A 22974-nucleotide genomic window follows, 5' to 3' on the forward strand; every position below is an offset into this window, starting at 1 on the left:
GAGAAGACAAACAGTGAATTCAAAGATAGAAGAAGGATCTCTGAATCATTATCAGTCCTTGGGGAGATACTCTGACAAGCAGGCTTCCTGCCTTATTATTCAGCCTGCTCAGCATGCCTTAACTCTACAGTTCCTCTGTGACTTGCCAGATGGTAGATTCATAGTTCAGCCCCCATCTTAAGGGGCTTCTTGCCTTCTCCCCACCATTTTCTGAGTTCTTGCCAAGGCCATTTGCCTTCTGATGTTGGTACTGGTTATGTGTCAGGAAGTTTGCTAAGCACTTAATATACATTATCTTGCTTCTTACAACAATGCTAGGAGGAAATGGTATTATTGTTATTGTTGTTTTCCCAATTTAAGGATGAAGAAACTGAGGCTAAGATAACACAGCTAATAAACGGATGATCTGGGATTTAACCTTAGGCCAGTCTCTCTGCTCTGAAGCCCATGAACTTGATCATTTTCTTATCCTGCTTCTCATTTTTCATACCTGTGTATTTCTTTAGCTCTTTAGCTCTTTATCGAATCTTTTCAATTTGTCTTTTTGTTTCATTCTTTAGACCCATTTATTTTTTCTCATTATTAACTTCTTGTCGAACTAACCTTGTTTTCTTTTCATTCAGTGTTGACTTTTAATAAAGTAATCTCATAAAATTTGGCCCATATTATTTCAGTAAGCTTATCTCCCAGGAAATTGTTGATTGGAAAAAAAAATCACAAAAATTAATTTGAAAGCATGATACCTTTTCAACTATGGGAATAAACTTTTCCTCTAATTCACAAAATATGCTCAATGCTTTTGTATCTCAAAAATTTTGTAAGAGAATTTCCTAGGAGCTTGATCTATGGTGTTATATATACCATTAATGTTCAGTTCGCATAATTATAGACTTTTAAAATCTCTAGTAAAATACTTGAGAATATTGCTGTCTTTAAAAATCAGAAAAATAAAATTAAACTACATATCAAAACCTTATATTTGAATCAGTTAATAAGGTACTTTTTTCCCATATGTAATTTTTACATTTTGTTTAATTTTTTTAAACTCATGGGTATAGTAATGTTGGAAAGAGAAGGTGGGATAGTAGTTTCAGAAAGTGTATTTCGATATTTTATTCATGCAAATCTTTTTTTTAGCTTTGATGATATAGCAACTATAGCTAAAAAGCTTTCATTTTTCTCCATCGTGAATATAGACCCTATATTAATATAGAAGGATATAGCATTGTTTATCTATCAAAGCACAGTCAAGTTTTTGTTTTGAAGGAAAGCCAAATCATTTGATGCATCCTCTACCCTGTATAAGTTAATTTCTCTAAACATAGGACTATAGAAGAATATTATCAAGCAATCTAGTTTGGGTATCCATATTTGTTTATTTCTATGTGTTATACGTGCATATATACAAATGCATAGAAAAACACCTTGGAGGTAAACAATATTCGACTGTAACAGTGGTTGCCTCCAAGGAATATCCTTGGGGTTGGGAGAGGGGGTGTGCTGGGAACGAAGGAACCCTGCCAGTTTTACTCCATGTATTGTGTAAACTTTTTCAATAAGCATAAGTGACTTTTGCAAAAAGAAAAAAATCAATCAACAAAAGCGGCATTAGTTATAATAAATCTTGCTTGTATTCCAGTTCCACAGCCTCCTAGGTTAGAACCTCAGGAACCAAATTCTGCCACTAGCACAACAATTGCAGTCTACTGGAGCATGAACAAGGAAGATGTCATTGACTCATTCCAGGTGTACTGCATGGAGGAGCCACAAGATGACCAAGAATTAAATGGTAGGATTGGTAACACAAATATGGGTTCATGTGTACATTTCTGCATCTCAATGTGAAGTATTTAAACATATAAATATTATGACACTTTCCACAAAGCATTCCTAGCCACATATAAAAACAACAAACCAACAACCATGTACGAAATAACATAAAAGCAAAATTTGGAAATTAGGATCAAGAAAAACAAAAATGCATAAATATCACAATAGTCAACATGGATATTGTAATTGAGATTCAAATTTGACTTTGAGTTCTTAGGATAACAGAGACAATTGGGTGATTCTCATTTTCATAAGGGAAGTAACACACCAGAGTTAAGGGGAAAATAAAGTTTCAGTCAGTACTAAAGTCTAAAATACAAGTGTAATGTGTGTCACTTTGTAGAGGAGAAATGAGCTATATCGGACAGTGTCCGCCACAATAATTTTAATGCAAATGCAGCTTTGGATGTCATAGTTGGCATTTTCTCGGATCCACCGTTGATACAAGCTATTAGCAAACTATAAAGGTTAATTCAGAGTTTAGACTTCTTAAGGCATAGGCCTAGTTATGGTGTAGTTTTCTGGTGTCCCAAATTAATGCACAGATAGAAGTAAAAGTGTTTAGTAGGGTGAGAGGATGATACTTTTACAGCTGAGTCTCTGTAGCTATCTCTCCGTTCGGTAATATTTCTAAAAAGACCTAGAAGCCAGGCATTTTGAGGTTGTACTTCCTAATGAGTCAGAGCTGAGAGTGCTGGCATTTTGTGTCGAAGACAGACTGATATATTTTAGAAACCAGTTGAGCATGTGACGGATTGACATGCCACAGGAGCCCAATTTGTAATAAGGAATTAATTATAATATATTTCACTGTTATTAATATTTAAATCTTTAAATCTTTTGAAATGTTATGTGATTCTTACTTAAATTAGAAAAAAAGTAAGAAAAGCAACCATAGGCGTAGTATAAAGATGGCTGAGTTTGTCCATAAGAACTCCTATTTTATTGGGCGTCTATGATTATGTAGCTGTCACAGCACAATAAGATACATGCTGTTATCGCCATTTGTAAGTGAGAAAACTGTCGTGAGGTATAGCTTGTACATGGCAAGGGCATGATTCAAACAGAGATCTTTCAGGCTGCAAAGCTTACGTTTTTGTTTGCTTGACTCTGTGTTGGTTTTGTTATGCAGTCATCCCCCCCTTATGGGAGGTTTCACTTTTTGAGGTTTCAGTAACCCACAGTGAACCTCAGTTTAAAATATTAAATGGAAAATTCTAGAAATAAACAATTCATATGTTTTAATTGCACACCGTTCTGAGTAGCGTGGTAAAATCTTGTGCTGTTTTGCTTCACCCTACCCGGAATGTGAATCATCGCTTTGTCCAGCATATCCATGTAACAGCTGCCATCTCAGTTATCAGATTGACTGTCCCAGTATCACAGTGCTTGTGTTCAAATAAGTCTTATTTTACTTAATAATGGCCCCAAAGCACAAGAGTAGTGATGCAATTCGGATATGCCAAAGAGAAGCCATGCAGTGATTCCTTTAGGAAGAAAGGTGAGTATACTGCAATAAGATACTGAGAGAGAGAGAGAGAGAGAGAGAGAGAAAGAGAGAGAGAGAGAGAGAGAAAGAGAGAGAGAGAGAGAGAGAGTGAGAGAGAGAGAGAGAGAGAGATAGATAGAGAGATTGAGAGAGAGGAAGGGAGGAAGGGAGAGAGGGAGAGAGACCACATTTACATTCACATAACTTTTATTATGGTATATGCTATAATTGTTATATTTTATTATTAGTTATTGTTGTTAATCTCTTACTGTGCCCAGTTTATAAATCAGACTTTATCATACATATGCACGTATAAGAAAAACATCGTATATAGGGTTCGATATTATCTGTGATTTCAGGCATCCACTGGGGGTCTTGGAATGTGTTCCCCTGGGATAACGGAGGGTTCTATTGTACCACACTTCATCTCCCTGCGTATCCAGTTACATCATGAAACTTCTTGGCTCTCCAAGATTCCTCTTAGCAACTGTTTTATTGCCTGGAGTACTTTTTAAAAGTGATTTACACTGCTCCACTCCGCCCCTCGGCCACACACACACCTTCCCCTAAACACTTACCTGTCCTGTGTCTCATTCATTCAATGCCTTGAACACTGCTAATGCCAGTTAATCTGATGATGTATACTGTGATACTGTGTTGTGTGAAGTAGGTCTCCAGTAACATACACGGTGTGCATTGTTTAAAAAAGTCCTGGGTAATAGAACTTAGCTTGAAGGGATAATTCCATTGAAAACTGCAGCCACAGTTTAGAGGCTATAGGGGAAATGTTTTTTTCAGTGTATAAGTCCTTATGACATTATTTAAATCAAGCTTTATATCCAGAAAGTAAGCTAATTGGGAAAGAGAGATGCAATTAAGAAGACTGTTGAGTTGAAAAGCTCCTAAATTTCCTTTAAAAGGAAACAATCCGGGTTTCTTAACTGGAGGAGTTTTGAAGATGTGACATTCAGGAGTAATAAGGGAGGATAACAGAAATCACCGTAAGCTAATTTAAAAAAGAAAATTGTTCTTTTTAAGGAGAGAAAATTTCACTAAGAATAATCAGATTGGCCCAAACGGGCGGATGTTAAGAATGTTATTGAGTAATATTTACTACTAAAATATTGAAAGTAGAATAACATGAGAATTTTAGGAAATATCTTAATTGAACAGGTTACTTAGAATAGTTTATGATCTATAAAAGTTATTTAAGTATTTCTATAAATTGTGGAAATCCCTAGTTGAAAGAATTCTAGAACTCATGAGAAGGAACCAGGATTTGAAACTTTGAAAATCATACTTAATAATAAAATAGTTTATGAATCTGTAAAAATGCTTTATTGTCATCATAAGTTTAGAAAACATGAGGTTGTCCTTGTTTTACTACATATTCTTCTGAAATATTGGCATTTCTTCTTAGAAATTATCTTGAGAATGTATTATTGAGATTTAAGCTAACATAAACTGTGCAATTTTAGTATTTGCTATTAAAATAAGTTACTTGTGATATATGAAGCTCAGAATTTTACTAATACGCTATTGTTTTCTGATAAGTATTCACAAGTAATACTATGTCATTCTAATGATCTCTTCAGAATGCTATTGCTTTCTCGTGTATTCTAAAGTGCTAGCTCTCATATAATGATATCTGTAAGTTTATCAGTTTGGGTTTCCACTGAAAAAAGTAGACCAATTTTTTCAGTAACTATAACTTTCAATTAACTTTGGAAGAAACCTCAAAGTTTATTGTGTTTTATGCTAGACTTGGTAGAAGAATACAGAGTGACAGTGAAAGAAAGCTACTGCATTTTTGAAGATTTAGAACCTGACCGATGCTATCAAGTATGGGTAATGGCTGTGAACTTCACCGGATGTAGCCTGCCCAGTGAAAGGGCAATTTTTAGAACAGGTAAGGAGATGTTAAGAGGCTGTTAGGAGGCAATACTAAATTCTTCACAGACTTTTAAGATCAACTAATAAGCATGTATTAATCACCTATCGTGTGCTGGGTGTTATACAGTGCTGGATATGCAATGATGAATAAGAGTGGGTTTCTGTTCTCAAGAAGCTCATAGTCAAGTGAGGAAGGTAGAAAACCTGATAATAAAAAATTTGTGGTAAGGATCATGATCCAGTTATGCACGGGTTATTATGAGAACCTCCCAGAGGGGTACCTGAGACAACCCGAGTCAGGGGCAGAATCAGGAATGGCTTTCTAGAACTGATGCCGAATGAAATCCTTTAAAGGATTAGTAGGAAATAAATTGTTAAAGGGATCTATTTCATTTGAAGAAGTACTATGAGCAGAGGCATCAAGATAAGAAACAGTATAGAGCACTCAGGACACAAAAAGAAATTTGGAATTATTTCTTCGACTTAAAAATAAAGAGAAGAAAGACATGAGGTGAGAAGGGCTAGTGTATAGAGTTCATGTTTGCTAAGGTAAGAAGCTCAGGCTTCATCATATGAAAAACTCCAAAAAGTTTCTCAGTGATAGTAGTAGCTGGGAACACATTCCTAATATGTCATCTTTTCACAGAGGGCTGCAGCAGTTATAGGATAAGCCAAGTTCGCATTGCCTTTAAAATAATTTTAACTACCTCAGGGGGAAAAATGACTTACTCCCACCATTTTATGTTTCCTTCTGGCCTTTTAAAACAAATATTTATTGAGCACTTTGGGAAGACAAGATCATGGCTAACCTTTGTATAAAGGGAGGGGGACAGGAATCTTTGTTTTTATTTGCTTGTATATGTAGGGTTTATAGGAAACTAATGTGGAAGCTGTTTGGGGTTGGGGGGAAACTGGGCAGTTTGGAAGGCAGAGGTGGGAGGGAGACTTTCACTATATAAATTTTTATACCTTTTGGGTTTTTAACCCAGAATGTATTTTTTAATCAAAAATGAAAATGAAATCATGTTCAAGTAGTCTGCCCAAGTTACCATGGAAGCAGAACTGGCTTTGATTACTCTGCAGTTGACTTGGTTCTCTGTCCACAGCACCCTCCACCCCTGTGATCTGTGCTGAGGACTGTACCGTGTGTTGGAACACAGCCACCATCCGATGGCGGCCTGCCAACACAGAGGCCACTGAGACCTATACTCTGGAATACTGCAGACAGCACTCTCCGGAAGGCGAGGGCCTCAGGTAGGATCCCTCTCCATGGGGAGACCCCACTTCTCCATAGAGAGAGCCCGGGGTGCCAGGAACCCAGCTTAGGGCCCGAAGCTAAACTCTAGGCTTATGCTCACAGAAGGGAAAAAAGCTTCCTAAAATCCTGCAGAGCTAATTAAGTAGACTTGATTTGCAACTCCATCACTATTCATCAGTGAACTCCAAGTTTGTAATAAAACACATGCTACAATGCAGAATAACTCCCCTGTAAGAAAAATATATGCGAATTTTAATAAAATGGAACATGCTTTGAAGTATATTGAACTTGAGTCATCAGACAGGCTTTGTGCTTTTTTTATGGACTTTTTAGTAGTTATATTAGGATAGGTACCAGCTAACTCGGGAAACTGATAGTGACCTTGTATACAATGTAAACACATTTTTGTATGTGTAAATGTAAAATGTAAATTTGAATGTCTCTGTGATATATTGCTAATACAAAGGAGCCAATTACATATATATTATTACAGAGACATACCTGCCTCTCTAAGAGTATGAAGAATCTAGAGATCTTTGTGGGAAAAAATAAATGTAAAGCTCTCTCAATAAAATTATGAAGCTAAAATTTATCAAAAAAGGCCTGTGCATCGAAAGGACATTTGGTAAATGTTAATTCATTTACTGAGGTAGTGTTTTCTTAACCTCCACTCCATGGCAATAGGGCAACTTCATGTTCCATGACGAATATTCAGATCATCATTATTAATATTCATATTTTTGATAGAGACATTTTTAGCTTTATTTAACCAAATTTAGAGATAAATTATTTCTATAGGATATGAAACTTAGAAATAATGGTATGAAATTAGACAGCTTTTTGATAAAGCGTATTTATTAAGTGCTTACCTTCATGATCAATCAACAACTATTTATTTAGTTATGATGTGAGGTTTCATATGACTGAGCAATAATTATAGTTTCTTTCAAGTATATGAAGAGAGGCTTCACAAAATAATGATCAAAGAATGAATTAATGTTGAGTGGAGTGTGTAAGGGGAGGATGTAGGCATTTCAGTAGAAGTGAGAACATAATAAATGTACAAGAAACAACATCTCTGTTTAGCATGATAATTGCTGGAAGGCTCTTCAGAGCTCAGCAAATGGCTGAGAGGTGAATGCAGGCCAGGACAGAGGAAGGGAGAAGAAAGAGAGAAAGTGAGTGGGAGAGGCAGACAGACACACACAAAGAGATTATAACCGACTTTTATTGAGCATTTACTATGTGCCAAGTCAATTTCCTAAATACTTTATGTATATACATTACCTTATTTAACCTTCACAAGAACAATGACAGAAAACAGATGCTTTGAGAGGCTGCTCAGCTAGTGAGTGGCAATCGGGATTCAAATTCTATTTTAGGTTTCAAAGTCCAAGCTGCTAATCTTTATTTAATGTCACATAGGGGAGTCCTGGACCTTCTCTACAAAAAACTGTGGATGCTATGAGAGCATTATATGAGGAGTTCCTGAGTCCCAAGGCAGTCTCTCCCACCATTCTCTACCATCAGTGAGGAAAATCTAGTTCTTTCCAAGGCAAGATCAGACTTAAGAAGTGTTCTGAAATGACTTATCCTTGTTATGGCATCATTTCTCCAGCTGGCATTTGCATAAATGATATCAGTGCAGTTGGATTCTTAAATCAGCAGAAATCTGGAAACTCTGAGACCTAGAAGCTATGTCACTGAGGGAACTGATGTCGTCTCATAAACGTGACTACAAGGAGAAGGGAAAGGGGGACGGAAGGGGAAATGGCATCCATTTGAGGGCCTTCAACATGCCAGGAACTGTGCTAAATCTCATTTAACCCTTTCAACAGTCCTAGAAGGAAGGAAATGATTTCCACTAAATTAGACCCAGGGAGGTTAAATCATTTGACCAAGATATTAAATGATGGAGTGAAAGTTTGGAGTCAGTATTCAAACTCAGATCTATCTTATTCTTTCCACTAGTTTGAAAACTTATGTCCTTACGTAAACTGAGTTAGCATACCTCAATAGAGCCTGACAACTGGGAGCTATTGTGTATCCTTAGTTTCCTTTGTCACATGAAAAACATAAATGTAAAGAGAGAATGCAGAACCATTCAGAACCCCTTTGATTAATGTTTTTTCTTTCTCTGATCATTCCGGGGTCCTAAAAAAAACAAAAAAACAAAATTCTATTTGATATCAACAATGAACAGTGCATTCCAAATAAATCCTTCTATCAAAGCCAAAGAAACAAACGGCATTTTCATTTGTAGGGGAACAATGGCCATCTACCAATTTCACTAAGACAAAAGTTGAGCTTATTAAAACATAAGACTTGTCATTAGTTTATTCGTTCTATTTGAGACTTTGCCAGTGGGTTCATTTTTATTTTTCTTGTTGAAGGAGAACATCTGAGAGGCTGGATAAGCAGATGTTTATAGTAGTTATGGAACAATACAAGCATCCTTTATTATTGAATGGATATAGTCCAGCAAGTTTAGAAATGAAGGGAAATTCCACATACAGAGCCTTGTTGATAGTTTGGAGCTGTGTTGGAGATGGAGCTATTTTCCAATTAGGTGCTAAAAGACCCCTCAGTGCCAGGAGGTGGAATGGTATATCCAATCCATAGCCCAGGGATGACGTTCGAGTCTTTGGATTCCCGCTGGTCTAACAGTAGATAATTTTTTGAAGAAAGCAACATTTTGTTGACCACAAATCACTAAGCTGCCTATTTGCTAAGTCTATTGCTGATGCACCATCAGAGACATCCCTCATTGATACAGAAGCCTGAATGCCTTATACCCCAGGTTGGCATTAACAGACTATAAAATAATTCATCCTTAATCTCAGATGCCCAGGGCTGCAAAAGTCATTTGTATTTCTTTTGGTTCTCCGATTTAGGAGTTCAAGACAGAAGGGAAATTCTGCTCTTCCGGAGTGGCCATGTGTCTTAGGTCTTTTGATCATCTGGTTCTTACAACCAACTCTAAAACTTTCCTTACAGTATCTGATGGTTCAAAACTCTACAAAACATTAACTAACCTATATTGCTCAGTCTCTAAGATGTCAGTTGTAGACAGCTAGTCAGACAATAGAATTGATAAACAAAGAACCTCAAAACTTGATCACCTCTAGTCAACAAATGCAAACAATCCTTACTTTTCCATTATTTAGAACCACATTCTTTACTTTGGTTTTCTGCCCAGCAGTGCATAATTAAAGTTATTTTGTGTCTTAGAAAGAACAGCAAGCCAAGGATTGTCTGATCTCACTCACTTGCTGACTCCATGAAAGGATCATTATATAAAGTTTCAGCCTCAGTGCCTAGGATAGTGTTTGGCTTATTGTAGCTACTCAGTAAACATGTGTTACCTGAATAGGTTAATATCAATTAGCATTGGACACATAATGCTGACACTAATAAGAAAAGTTCGGCCAGCTCTCACGATAATCTCTTATTAAAAATGGGAAAAAAATAAACTGTGCCAACAAAGTAAAGAATGGTGAATGAGTTAATTTTAGTGCTTGGATACTTAACTAGAATATAGGACTAGTCTAATCTGTAGGCTGGAAACCTTTTCATGGATCACTGATAGTAAAGGGCACTTATAATCTTGTTTATCCATTATTTCTGTAGCCCTTAAGTAAGTTCTAGGTTCTATGCAAAAACCCTATACTAAACCAGATCTAAAAATTGATCCAGAGGCTATTTCAGGGGAATAAGGGAGATCAAAGATTACTTCTTTTTGACATGGCTCAGTGAAGGTGGGGACCTTATCTGTGTAGATATTCACGTGAATGAATGAGTGGATGAATGATGGGATTAGCCAATCTCTTTTTGCCCTTCACAACTTCAAGTCATCTAACTGGCTAGCAAAGGAGAGAGAAACTAAAGAGAACTAAGAATGAAATGGGTTCACATCTTTTTCTCTCACCCAATCCTTGAAAAAACAGACAACCTTAAAAGCTCCGATCTGGAATAGGAAGGAAGTTGAAAGGAAATGAAAAGAAGGGAGAAAAGGATGAGGAATATGAACACACACATACATATACACAAAGGCATTGATTACTCCTTAGATTAGAGAATCTAATTTTGGTTGCCAGAACATCCATCTTAAGACCTGTGGTTTATTCTCCTAGTATGATGGCCTCTGTTTAGTTCAATTTAAGATCAGAGGTGCTGGTTGAACTCTTATGGTGGGTGTTTAAATGGAATGAGCCTACTGTGTCCCCAAGTTCCATGACGTGGTGTCTGAAAGAGCCAAGCAATTGCCTCCATTCCATAATCCTCACAGAAAACACATTTGCATATTTTTGTGTGTGGGCCCGATGGCTTGGTCCCAGCAGTCGGGCCCCAGTTGGGATTGGGGGTGGGCGGGAGTGACAATCCCCGGCTTGTGTGCGGGGGCTGAGGGAGCTCCTACTCGCCCTTTCCTGTTTTTCTTTGAATGCTCTCCTCAGGTTGGGTGGGCTCAAGACACTTTCAAAAATTTTCCACGGCTCGGCTGTTTCCTCAGCTGTTCTGTCTCTCCTGTGTGGAGAGAAGTCAGCAGAACTGTGGGTGGAGGAGGGAAAACTGAGAGAAATATAGTACAGGGATTAGCTGTGTGGGCTGCACAGAGAGAAGCTGTGTACTGAATGACAAATCTGTGAGACTCAATATGGTTCAAAAGTAGTTGGTAGTGAACTTCCTGCTTCCCAGCTCTGACCAAGGCTGTGGACGGGGAGACCCTTGTGGTTTGGGGGTGTTGGGCTCTAGGTGCTGGACCTGTGAGCTCACTTTCCTCCCACTTCAAGCTTTTGGGGCCACACATGTTGGAGCAAGAACAGAACTGTCTGTCACAATTGAGTGTTCCAGCTGGGGACACCTGCCGTGCCATCTGTAAAATAAGGGCAAATAAGGGTGAGTTTGCTAGTGAACTTAGTGGCTGAACAGAGATAAAAAAAATTCCAGCATTTCTTTCTTTTTTAAGAAACCTTGTACTAAGCTTTTAGCTGGGTAGCTGATGACTGACCAGTGGTTAATGGAAAGTGATTTGACCTTTTCTGCAATCTGTGGGTAAAGGAGACAGTCATTCTTGCCCCGTGCTTGCTTCACAGGATGACAGGAGGGTCACTGACATGACTGGGCTAAAATTCATTAAGTAATTATGAGCTAATAGCCGATCTTTATATAGTGTTGGTTTCCTGACCCAAGTTGTAACATCCTTCTGCAAGGAGCCCTTGGGAGAGTGAGTAATATGAAAATGATTCCTTTCCTGCCCCCAGTATCCTTGGCATTCGGCTTTTCCTAAATCTTTCTTCCCAACTGAATCTATTTAACTTCGATCATTTAAAATCCTATATACCTCCTGATTATATAGTAAAACCCCAGTCAATGGAAACCCAAACTGTTCCTTCACTTCTAACTTAAGTTCTGTCAATTTCCAAAAGTATTCAGGTTGCTAACAATAAAAGACCCAGACATAATAGAACCATTAAAAACAACCCTGTAAGAACAAGAGCCAGATAATGCAGGGGCGAGGAGATTGTATCAGAAACCACAGGTTGAGAACAGTACCTAGATGGAACATAAAATTTAAATCTGAACTTCCTGGCAGCTAAGGTGAAAACAGGAGGGAGGGGGAGAGAGCAAGAGGGGGAAAGAGATTACATAACTCTTCTCTTTTTAAAAAGAAAGCACAACATTTCACTAAGAGACAATTATATTTCTTGACATTCAGCTCTAAGATGAATTTTTCACGTAGATCTTTATGTAAAGACTATTGAACAAGATAATAATGATTGTCTTTAAGAGCAGTTTTACAAAGGATGAAAAAACATTTCCTATGCAACCCTTTTTTAAGTGAGATCTGAAAGCATAATGTTAAATCACCATTCTGTGCAGGTAGTTCTATGGGACCTCAAGTAATTGTCCACATATGTGGCCTTGGAGTGGTACAGGAGAGATTAGAGGTTGCAGAGGAATGAATGTTACTAGGCTCCTGGGATTCTCAGTCTGAAATATAAATGGCATCATTCAGGCTTTTGAGGGTAACTAGAGAGAAATCAGAAACCCAGTATCCTTCTGCTGGAATCCTTGGCTCACTTTGATTTTGTGAGACTCTAATTACAGGAAAATCTGAATCCGATTCTCAGCAGCATTTAGCCCTCATGTTATGTTTTTACACTATTATGAACTAATAATGATGTTTAGTTAAAACTGAGTCTCATAGTATCCCCATTTATCAAAAGAAAAATAGTCCTATTCAAATATTTTTATTTGCCAAGTTTTTAAAAAAAAGAAAATAAATATGTAAAGATTTTTATTCTTAATCCTGATTTAACCAAATTTTTCATCTCAAACAAAAAAATTCCATATTTATAGTTAGTTAATGTTACTTTATGTTTCATGGATTTTTCTTCTTTTTCCTTTTCCTCCTACCCCTACTCACCCCATACTTCCTATGATTATGTTTCCCAAACCTAACTAATCATAAAAATCAACTGAGATGCTTGTTAAAGTTTAGAATCATAAGCCTCTCTTAATAGATTTTGATTCAGAAGGTTTAATGTGCCCAGCCAGATTTGGGGATCACTCCTTTACTCCCTCAGGGTACTGCAGTGTACTCTGTTCACAATTCACATTAAATGGTGTTGACTGACTGGCTGAAAGTTGATGCTGCAACCGGAATGCCAGTAAGAGCCCACTGTGTTTTTAAAAAACAATTCATACTTAGCCATCTGTTGTGCACTGCAGTGACAACACCATCGTAGGCTGCTTTAAGAGCCATGGCACTGGATTCCTCCATATTGTTTGTAAACATGCCACGCCCCTCCTCTGGGAGAAAACATGGTTAGATCAAGGTGTTAGACATGGCAGTGCAGACAACAACCATTCCTCATGGTTATTAGTCCTTCATGTTACCTCTAGCACATCCCTTCCTTCCTTTCCAAACAATTGTTGAATTATCAAATTTTTAGTGAAGCTACTTCACAAAGTTCAAACTAATGTGCACTCTGCAAAACATTCAATCCACTCCTGAACTCCTAAGCTTGCACTATAGCTCTGAAAGTAAATTATTTAATTAATTTTGGATAGATAATGTGTACATATGATACAAATTTAAAAGATGCAAAAGAGAATACAGTGAAAATTAAGTCTCTTTTCTACCTATATTTTGCCTACTCAATTCTCCTCTGCAGAGGCAATAAATATTACCTGATTCATACTTATCTTTTCAGATAGTCTGTGCATATACAAGCATCTATATTTTTTCATACTATATACATATTTCCACCACCTTGCTGTTCTTGTTTAAAAATATTTTTTGGTTGATGTCCTATATCAGTACATATGGAACTGTCTCATTTTAAAAAACAATTCCATTGTATTCTGTTTTAAGAATATAATTGAAGTTACTTGATCAATTGAGAAGTGTTTATGTTGTTTTCATTCTCAAACGATGCTGCAGAAAAAGGCCTTGTGCGTGTAATATTTCAGACGTACCCAAGTATATCTGTAGGATAACTTCCTAAAAGTAGAATGACTGGTTAAAAGGTATGTACATTTTGAATTTTGATAGATGTTATCAAATTGTCTCCATAGAGGCCGTTTACACTTGCCTACATTGGTGATAAAACTTTTGATAAAAAAGTGATAAAACTTTTGGTCATTGACAATCGATAAGTAGAAGATAGACTCTTATTATAGTTTAATTGTGTATTTCTATTATTAAACTGACTTATTTTTTTCATATGTTTTGGAGCCATGTACTTCCTGTTCTATGAACTCTTCATTGCCTTTACTCATTTTTTCCTGTTAGATTGTAGTATTTTTTTCTTAACGATTTATAGAAACTCTGTTTCTTTTTAAAACATTAGCTCTCATCTATGATATGAATTGCAAATATTTTTTCTATGCATATTTTTTAATGTTAAGTTAGTTGAATTATCACTCTTTTAAAAATAGCTTTTAGTTTTTAAAACATTTAAACATCTTTAAATCCCTTCTCTCTCCATATGTATATATATTCTCTCATTTTTTGGTAATATCTAATGATTTTATTTTTAAAAACTAGATCTTTTGTAATCTGGAATTTATTTCAGCAGAGGAAGTGAAGTAGAAAATGCACTTTATTTTTTTTCAGTATGGCTATCCAGCTGTCCTGACAAGAAAACCCATCATTTTCCCTTCTGACTTGAAATGTTTCCTTTATTATATAACTATGTATTTGGCTCTATTCCTGACCTTTATAACCTATTCCATCGATCCATCTATTTATGCCTCAGTATTATTGCAGTTTTCATTATTACAGCTTTGTAATTTAGAGTTTCTGGTAGGTTAGGTTGCCCCTTCATGACTTTTGTTTTCCTATTTGCTTAGTTGATTTTTATCTAGTCTTTAGAATCAGATTGTGATGCTAAATCTGGCACCTCCCTGCCCCTGACAATTTGGTATTTTTAGAGATCATATTAAATTGATAGATTAACTTAGGGAGAAATGGAATTTTTATGATATTGCATTTTCCTATCCAAGAACTGATACGCCTTTCCTTTTATTCAAGTCTTTCGTGTGTTTTCCCTCAGTACCATTTTTAAAATTGTTCTTCATATAAATTTATAAATTTTTGTTACATTTGCCACTATTCTTTTTTTATTAAAGGATAGTTGACATACAATATTATATTAGTTTCAGGTGTACAACATAATGATTCAACATTTATATACCTTATGAAGCAATCACAAGATATCTAGTAACCATCTGTCACTGTACAAAGTTAATAGAATATTATTAACTATATTTCCTAAGTCGTACATTACATACTTGTGACTTGTTTATTTTATAACTGGAAGTTTATACCTCTTAATTCCCTTCACCTTTTCCACCCAGTCCCCCCACCCTCTCCAACAACCATTAGTTTGTTTTCTGTATCTGAGTCTGTTTCTGTTTTGTTTGTTCGTTTTTTTTTTTTTAGATTTCACATATAAATGAAATCATGGTATTTGTCTTTGTCTGAGTTATTTCACTTAGCATAATACCCTCTAGGTCCACCCATTTTGTTGCAGTTGGCAAAATTTCATTCTTTTTGTGGATGAGTTATATTCCAGTGCCAGCGTGCGTGTGTGTGTGTATCCATTCATCTCTCAGTGGACACCCAGGTTGCTTTCATATCTTGGCTATTGTAAATAATGCTGCAGTGAATATAGGGGTGCACATATCTTTTTAAATTACTGTTTTTGTTTTCTTTGGATAAATACCCAGAAGTGAAATCATTAGGTAATATAGTAGTTCTATTTTTTAATTTTTTGAGGACCCTCCATACTACTTACCATAGTATAATCCCACCAATAGTGTTCAAAGTTTCCCTTTTTTTCATATCTTTGCCAACACTTATTTGTTGACTTTTTGATAATAGCCATTCTGAAAAGTGTGAAGTCATAGCTCATTGTGGTTTTAATTTGCTTATCCTTGATGATTAGTGATATTGAGCATCTTTTCATGTGTCTATTGGCCATCTGAATGTCTTCTTTGGTGAAATGTCTGTTCAGACCCTCTGCCCATTTTTTTTCCCCTGTTTTCATGCTCTGAATTCAATACTAATGCTAAAATTAACAGACAGCCAACTTTTATAGTGCTTTTCATATGGGTCAGGCATAACACTAAATGTTTCAAATAAGTGATCCCATTTCCTCTACACAAAATACCTGTGAAATAGATACTTTTATTATCCTCAGTTCATGGAACAGGGAGGGGATGAGTTTAGATAACCTTCCTAAAGTTACATAGCCAGAATCTAAGCTGTATCATTCCAAAGCCTGAGGACTTGACCACTATTTTACACTATAAACTACAGTGTTGTACTTCACATAATGTAAAAATTACCAGAGCTGTAATACTGGAGTGGGCAGTTAGGAGGCAGTGAACATCTTACTCCTTACTCAGTCAGGAAGTTAATGATTAGGTAGACATGTTGAAGAGAAACCACCAACTTGGCCAGGCTGTAAAGTCTTTAAATTCCCTTAGTATTCAGAAAATCAAACTCTTTTGCCACTGCAACTCAAGTTCATTACCAGGCCAGCAGTTTGGGCATCACTTTGGGGCTTGTTAGAAATGCGGACTCTAGCCCCACTCTAGGCCTGCAGAATCAGAATCTGTATTTTGAAAGATCTCCTGGTGATTAACACATTAAAGTTTTAGAAGCACTGGCCTAATTTACCCTCTAAGTTTCATAAGGAAACCGAGACCACTCACCAGAAGGACAGACACAAATAGGCTGGTTTGTTTTGGGCTTTCACATTGGGTGTTGCACACAAGGCAGGTGCTGGAAGGGCACAGAGGAAGCTTACCCTATCTAGGAGGAGAATGCAGCCAGTGCCCTCTGTCCATTTTTTAATTGGATTTTTTAAATGTTTTCTTGTATGACTTCTTTATATATTTGGGATATTAATTCCTTATCAGGTATATTATTTGCAAATATCTTCTCTCTTCAGTAAGTTGTCTTTTTGTTTTGTTGATGGTTTCCTTTGCTGTGCAAAAGCTTTTTAGTTTAATGTAATCCCTTGATTTTGTTTAGTTTTGTTTTTGTTGCCCTTGCCCAAGTAGCTATATCCCCTGCAAAATATTGCTAAGACCAATGTCGTAGAGTTTGCTGCCCATGTTTTCTTATAGGAGTTTTATGGTTTCAAGTCTTAAACTTAAGTCTTTATTCCGTTTTGAGTTTATTTTTGTATATGGTGTACGAAAGTTGTCCAGTTTTATTTTTTGCATGCATATGTCCAGTTTCTTCAACACCATTTATTGAAGAGACTGTCTTTTTCTCGTGTATTCCTGTGCCTTCGTTATTGTAGATTAATTGACCATATAGGTGTGGATTTTTTTCTAGGCCCTCTATTCTGTTCCATTGATTTATGTCTTTTTTTGGTGCCAGTACCATACTGTTTTGATTACTACAGCTTTGTAGTATAGTGTGAAATCCAGGAGTGTGATACCTCCAACTCTGTTCTTCTTTCTCAAAATTGCTTTGGCTATCAAGGCCTTTTCGTGGTACCACTATTTAAATAAGGTTATTCTTTTGTATTATTTTTTTTATCTGGTTGTTATTAATATGTGAAGCCTTTTGATTTCTTATGTTAGTTTCACTCCTAGCCATCTTACTGAATTTTCTTATTATGTCAGAGTTTTTCAGGTGATTTTCTTGAATTTTTTAGATAAACAGTCATATCATCTGCATATGGCAACAATTTTACCTCCTACCTCCCAATTTTTTTTAACCACATGTCTGTCTCTCTGACTTAATGGGAATGTTTTTAGTATTTGCACATTAGGCCCCTAATGGTTCTTTACTTCATAAAGATATGTTTCAGTTTCCCTTTAAAATGATTCTTGCTCCATTGTCCATGGTTAGTTGCGGCAAACTTTTCAATCATTCCTTGCAAAAACTAAAGAATGAAAGGACTCAGTTTAGAAAGGCCTTCATTATATTAGGCAGACATCAGCATTTTAGTGGCTTCAGTTGTTTGCCCTCTGAAAAAACCAGAAGAGAAGACCATTCTCATTCACAATGCAGCCCTTCAGACTTCTGAGGAAACAGTAAGTCTCCATTAAATCATTCCTCTCTGCTTCACACCATTGAAGTTTAACAAACGTCCTTTGTCCTATCAGTGGAGAGATAAGTAGGTTGAGAGTCGTTTGAAGGCCTACTGGGCACGAACTCTATGACTGTACTCTATGATATGCTTATGCTCCACCAGCCATCAGCTAATTGGCTGATGTGTCAGGGTTTCTAGATGCTTCCTTGCCCTCACATTCCTATAAACTACACATATAAAGTCATCTCTTTCCACTGCACTATGGCATTTATAGGAAGAATCCCATACTTATTACCCAAAATGAGACTTTTTGATTCATTTTTCTTATTGTCTTTTGAATTTTATTATTGGTTCTAGACTTCTAACATTGATTGGTCATATTATTGATAAGACTAAAAATCCCTTCTTACCTCAGCTCCAACAACTTGGTTGCATTTGATTTCATTCTCTGTCTAATCACTTACCTCACTTTGGATATTCTGTGAATTTGAATTCTACTGAAAGCTCCAAAGCTCATTATAAGTCATGTGGATTCAGTTGCAATTATGATGAGTTTTTGTTTTTGAAATAAAAAATTATAATCTATGGAAGGATGCCACTCTTTAGATTTCAAATTCCAAATTTTTTTGAAGTTTTCATTTGTCTAAAAAACAGGGATGGCTGACGTGAAGACTTTTGTGACATTTAAGTGAGGTCAGGCAGAATAGTTATGGAAATGAACCATTTGAATCTGATGTTTTTTTCTTTGTTCTTGGTTCTTGTGCATAAAATGGCAATTTGTAAACAATAAAACACCACCACATTTCATATTACTTTTGTTTTCATGCCTGGTGCTTTTATTTCACAGATTCGGTGAGGGCATTGTACATATTTTTCAAGTCTGCACGACCTGTTCACGCACTGAAAGCGGGGATCTGATCTCATGTTTTGGCTTTGGTACCTTGTAAAACTTTATTCTTTAAATGAGTGATAAAACATAGCATGCGGTTGAGTATATATATGGAATTTTCTCCTTGACAGACTTCATAAAACTTAAGGGCAAACACTTACCCCGAAAAACGGCATCTTTGGCATTTAATAACTGCATTGTTACAAAATAAAGTCAGTATGTTCTATCCAGTTTCTAGAGATGAAATTTCCTCACTTATCCCTGCCACTTCCCCCTCCAGCAGAGATAGTATCTGAACACATGATAAGTGATCAATAAGTATTTATTTAATGAGTGAATGAAGTCTGAAATTCAGTTCAGACTGGAGTGTGCTTATTGAGACAGTAATTTTATCATAATTATATTATATTATATCATAATAATTAAAACATATTATAATTAATGTAAATTTAAAACATTTATTTAGTTATCAATTCAAAATAAGCAATACATCTACCCCAGAATAATATTCTAGATATTAGTCAAGAATCACATTTTCAGTCATAGGACATATTTTTCATTAATTAACTGAAGTATCTATAGTTGTCAGTGAACATGTGGCTTAATTGTATCTGTCCATTCTCAGCACATCTAAAGATAGTACTCTCTGAGGTCCTGGTCAGGTGGTAGATTCTGAAATAACAACCAGTAACGTTGGAGGGGTTTACGCTGACCTTTTCCAGACACAGACACTACATAGCAGATACACAAATAGACCTAGGCTGCCCTCCTCCCCTCCCATTTCCTTCTGAGGAACACACTGGGAGTTTTTGTGCTTTTAGAAATTGGGGCCAGGGGTGGGGTGGGGGGGATTGTTATTTTGTACAAATTTTATGCTTTTAAAACCTTCTAAATTCATTTGTTTTCTGAGTCAATGATGCTTTTTCCATTTCCTGGTTCTTCATTTTATTCTCTAAGGTAGGTAGTGAGAAGTGAGATAAATCAAAAGTACAAATAATCTGAAAAAAAAATCCATCTGCAGATGAACAGTGGCCGTTCTTTGATTCAAATTTTTTTTCTGGTACATTCATTAGCAGCAAAACAGATATAAAACACTATCCATCTGAGAACAAACATGGAGGCTCTTGAACTACTGTTGTCAGTGCACATCTCCTGGGAGCAGGACCCTGGCTCTTTAGCGCTTGGGTTAGAAATATGTACATTAGGAAGGAGCCTAACTTGTAACTCTCTCCAAAGCTTCTCCAAATGGAGGCCAAAAAGGAGACCATTTGTATACTTTATTTGTATAGATGCTCTAGGCCATGACATCAAACAGATTAAAGAGAAAACAGAAAAAAGAGAAAAAGAGGTACAAAATATTCCAACTGGCTGGCAACTCCAGAGAGCTCCATCCTCAAATCCAGCAAGTCCATTAGTGTGTAAATGGTTGGGCTGTTACCATGTACTTGCCAAACCTGCTGCCAGTTAGATACCACTACCAGCAGTTTTCTTTTAATGTAAATGGGAGATTTAGGAAGAGTACTCTGGGGATTTTATTTGGCAATTAGAATTCTCTTCTTTTTTGTCAGGATTAAACTTGCCTTAAAAGATATTGTCTTCTTTAGTGATTTTTGGTTTCTATAACTTTGACATGATGACCACGTACAAAGCTATCATTCACCTTAAGTTTTCCACTGTTCAGATCTGTTAATGAGACAATTAGCGTCCTTTGTGTTATAGATTGTTTTAACATCATTTTCATCCAAAAGTGCCCTCTGTGCCAGAAATTGATAAATAAAATAATATATTCTTTATATATTATAAACCGATTGTCTGTTTTCTGAATTAAAGAAGAAAAGTTTGTCTCGTTTTATTTCAAAGAGCATTCTGGAAGCCATATATTGGGCAAAAGTTGACGAAGGTAGAAATGATTTGAAAAATTAATCTTAGTGGACAATGAACATCTTGTAGAATCTTGTTGCTAACTCTGGTGGTCATAAAGGGAAAAAATGAGTTATTTTTTACTAATAAAAGATGTTCATTCACGTAGGATTGAAATAAGATGAGTCATTTAGCAGTGTCATGATATTTAAAATTATTCTTCCTTTGTATTTAGATCTTTCTCTGGAATTAAAGGACTTCAGCTGAAAGTTAACCTCCAGCCCAATGATAATTACTTTTTCTACGTGAGAGCCATCAATGCTTTTGGGACAAGCGAACAGAGCGAAGCTGCCCTCATTTCCACCAGAGGTACTTTCTCCTTTGTACTCACTGAAGTATCCTAAGCATTCCCATTCCTTCCCTTCCACTATCCAGAGAAGACATCCTCAAAGACAACTTCTTAAAGGCTCCAAACTGCTGGCATGAAGACCCAAGAATGGGCAGAGGTCAAGATGTTTCTTTTATTTTTCTGGTTTAGAGGTTCTCACCCTTGGCTACCCATTAGCAGTCTGTCAGGGTACTTAAAAAATACTGGTGCCCAGGATCCTGGAGCTCCTGATCTAATTGATCTGAAGATGGGCTCTGATGTGTATTTTTAACCTCTCCAGACAATTCTTGTTTGCCTCACAATATGTTATAATTTGTGGATATGTTTTGAGTCTGTGTGGGATGGGAGTATTCTTATTTTATTACATTGTGAACTTTATGAACAAGCTTCCAGTCTTATTTTTGTGTTTGTTTGTGTTTACCACGTTGTTGTGCCAATTAACGTTTGTCGAGTGAATGAATAACTCAAGGAGGTGATAAAACTGTTCAATGACATTTTGGAGAAAATACCCAGATGATGCCACCAAAAAAATGTTTGGCTCTCCTCAATTATTGTGAAAAGAACTGAGGAATGGAAAGGCTATCATTTTATTATTTTATCCTAGACCCAAGGATGCCAAAAAATTGAGGGTGGCACATAAAGTGATTTGCTAAACCAGCAAAGATTTGTGTATGTGCCTTGTTTATGATATAGTTAGGGACAGCCTGATTTTTATAAAGAGAAGACATGAGGGCTGCCTGCCTAGAAATGTTTTCCCTGCAGTCCCAATATGGTGCTTCTACCTTCCATTGTTAGAACCACTCCTTTAGGTTATACTAGTGCATCTTCAAACTTTAATGTGCACATGAATCTTCTGAGATCTTGTTAAAATACAGATTCTGATTCAGTAGGTCTGGGGTGGGGCCCAGGGATCTGCATTTCTAACTAATTTTCAGGTGATGTAGATGCTGCTGGTGCAAGGAGCATACTTTGCATAGCATAGCGAGCTCTGGTACAGGAGGTGTACCAGTAAAGGCACTGGCATTCACTAATGCCTTATGAAATTTTTACTGTGGATCTGAAAACACTGAGTGGAGGATTTTGATGTCAGGGTCAAGGGAGACTAACATCTGAAATATGGGACTTGGCCTAGGGACAGTACTTGACATCGTGGCAATGTTATAATCCTATTTTCTTAACTGCAATAGGAACCAGATTTCTCTTGTTGAGAGAAACAGCTCATCCTGCTCTGCAAATTTCTTCAAATGGGACAGTGATCAGCTTTGCTGAGAGAAGACGGCTGACAGAGTAAGTAGAAGAAGAAAGTACTGGATGCCTCTGCAATAGAGTATTCTGAGGGTGTGTTATCTTAGTGTGGCCTCACAGTGCATATTTTTCATTTAATGACCATGCCTGGATATGTGATATTGAATATAAGTGTGTGCACGACCATACAGTTTGGTTATGGTTCATTACTAGGGGAAAATTGACAGAGATAGTTTATAACTTGGAGCAAGTGTCAGTATTTTCATTGGAAATATAAGCACAGATGGTTTATTTAAAACATAGGCAGTTTTAAGGTATTATCTCTGGTTTAATGAAAAATAATCCAGGTGAACTCTTGCGTTATTTTCAATAGCAAACCAGATTTTTGCATCCACTTGAAGACTAGAAGAGAATGACATTTTGTTGAGTTTCTGGCTTTGGCCACATGTAGGACTTTCAGACTTTCTTGCCCATACCCTACCCTCCATAGCAACCACAGAAAGAAGCATCAAAGTCAAGAAGAGCCAAAAGCTGAGGGCACAGTGGGGAGACTGCTCC

The 22974-nt window shown here is 36.5% G+C and overlaps 1 protein-coding gene across 1 annotated transcript in view; it reads left to right on the top strand.

Annotated features, from left to right (window-relative positions):
• CMYA5 (cardiomyopathy associated 5) overlaps window positions 1-22974 on the top strand; it is an 87939-nt gene that overhangs the window by 57894 nt on the left and 7071 nt on the right. The window contains exons 7-11 of the mRNA XM_006913179.3: window positions 1640-1789; window positions 5082-5228; window positions 6319-6466; window positions 21019-21152; window positions 22359-22458. Coding sequence (XP_006913241.1) covers window positions 1640-1789; window positions 5082-5228; window positions 6319-6466; window positions 21019-21152; window positions 22359-22458 — 679 coding nt within the window. The remainder of the gene's footprint in view (window positions 1-1639; window positions 1790-5081; window positions 5229-6318; window positions 6467-21018; window positions 21153-22358; window positions 22459-22974) is intronic.

Source organism: Pteropus alecto, unplaced genomic scaffold, assembly GCF_000325575.1.
Source record: "Pteropus alecto unplaced genomic scaffold, ASM32557v1 scaffold20, whole genome shotgun sequence".
NCBI lineage: Eukaryota > Metazoa > Chordata > Mammalia > Chiroptera > Pteropodidae > Pteropus > Pteropus alecto.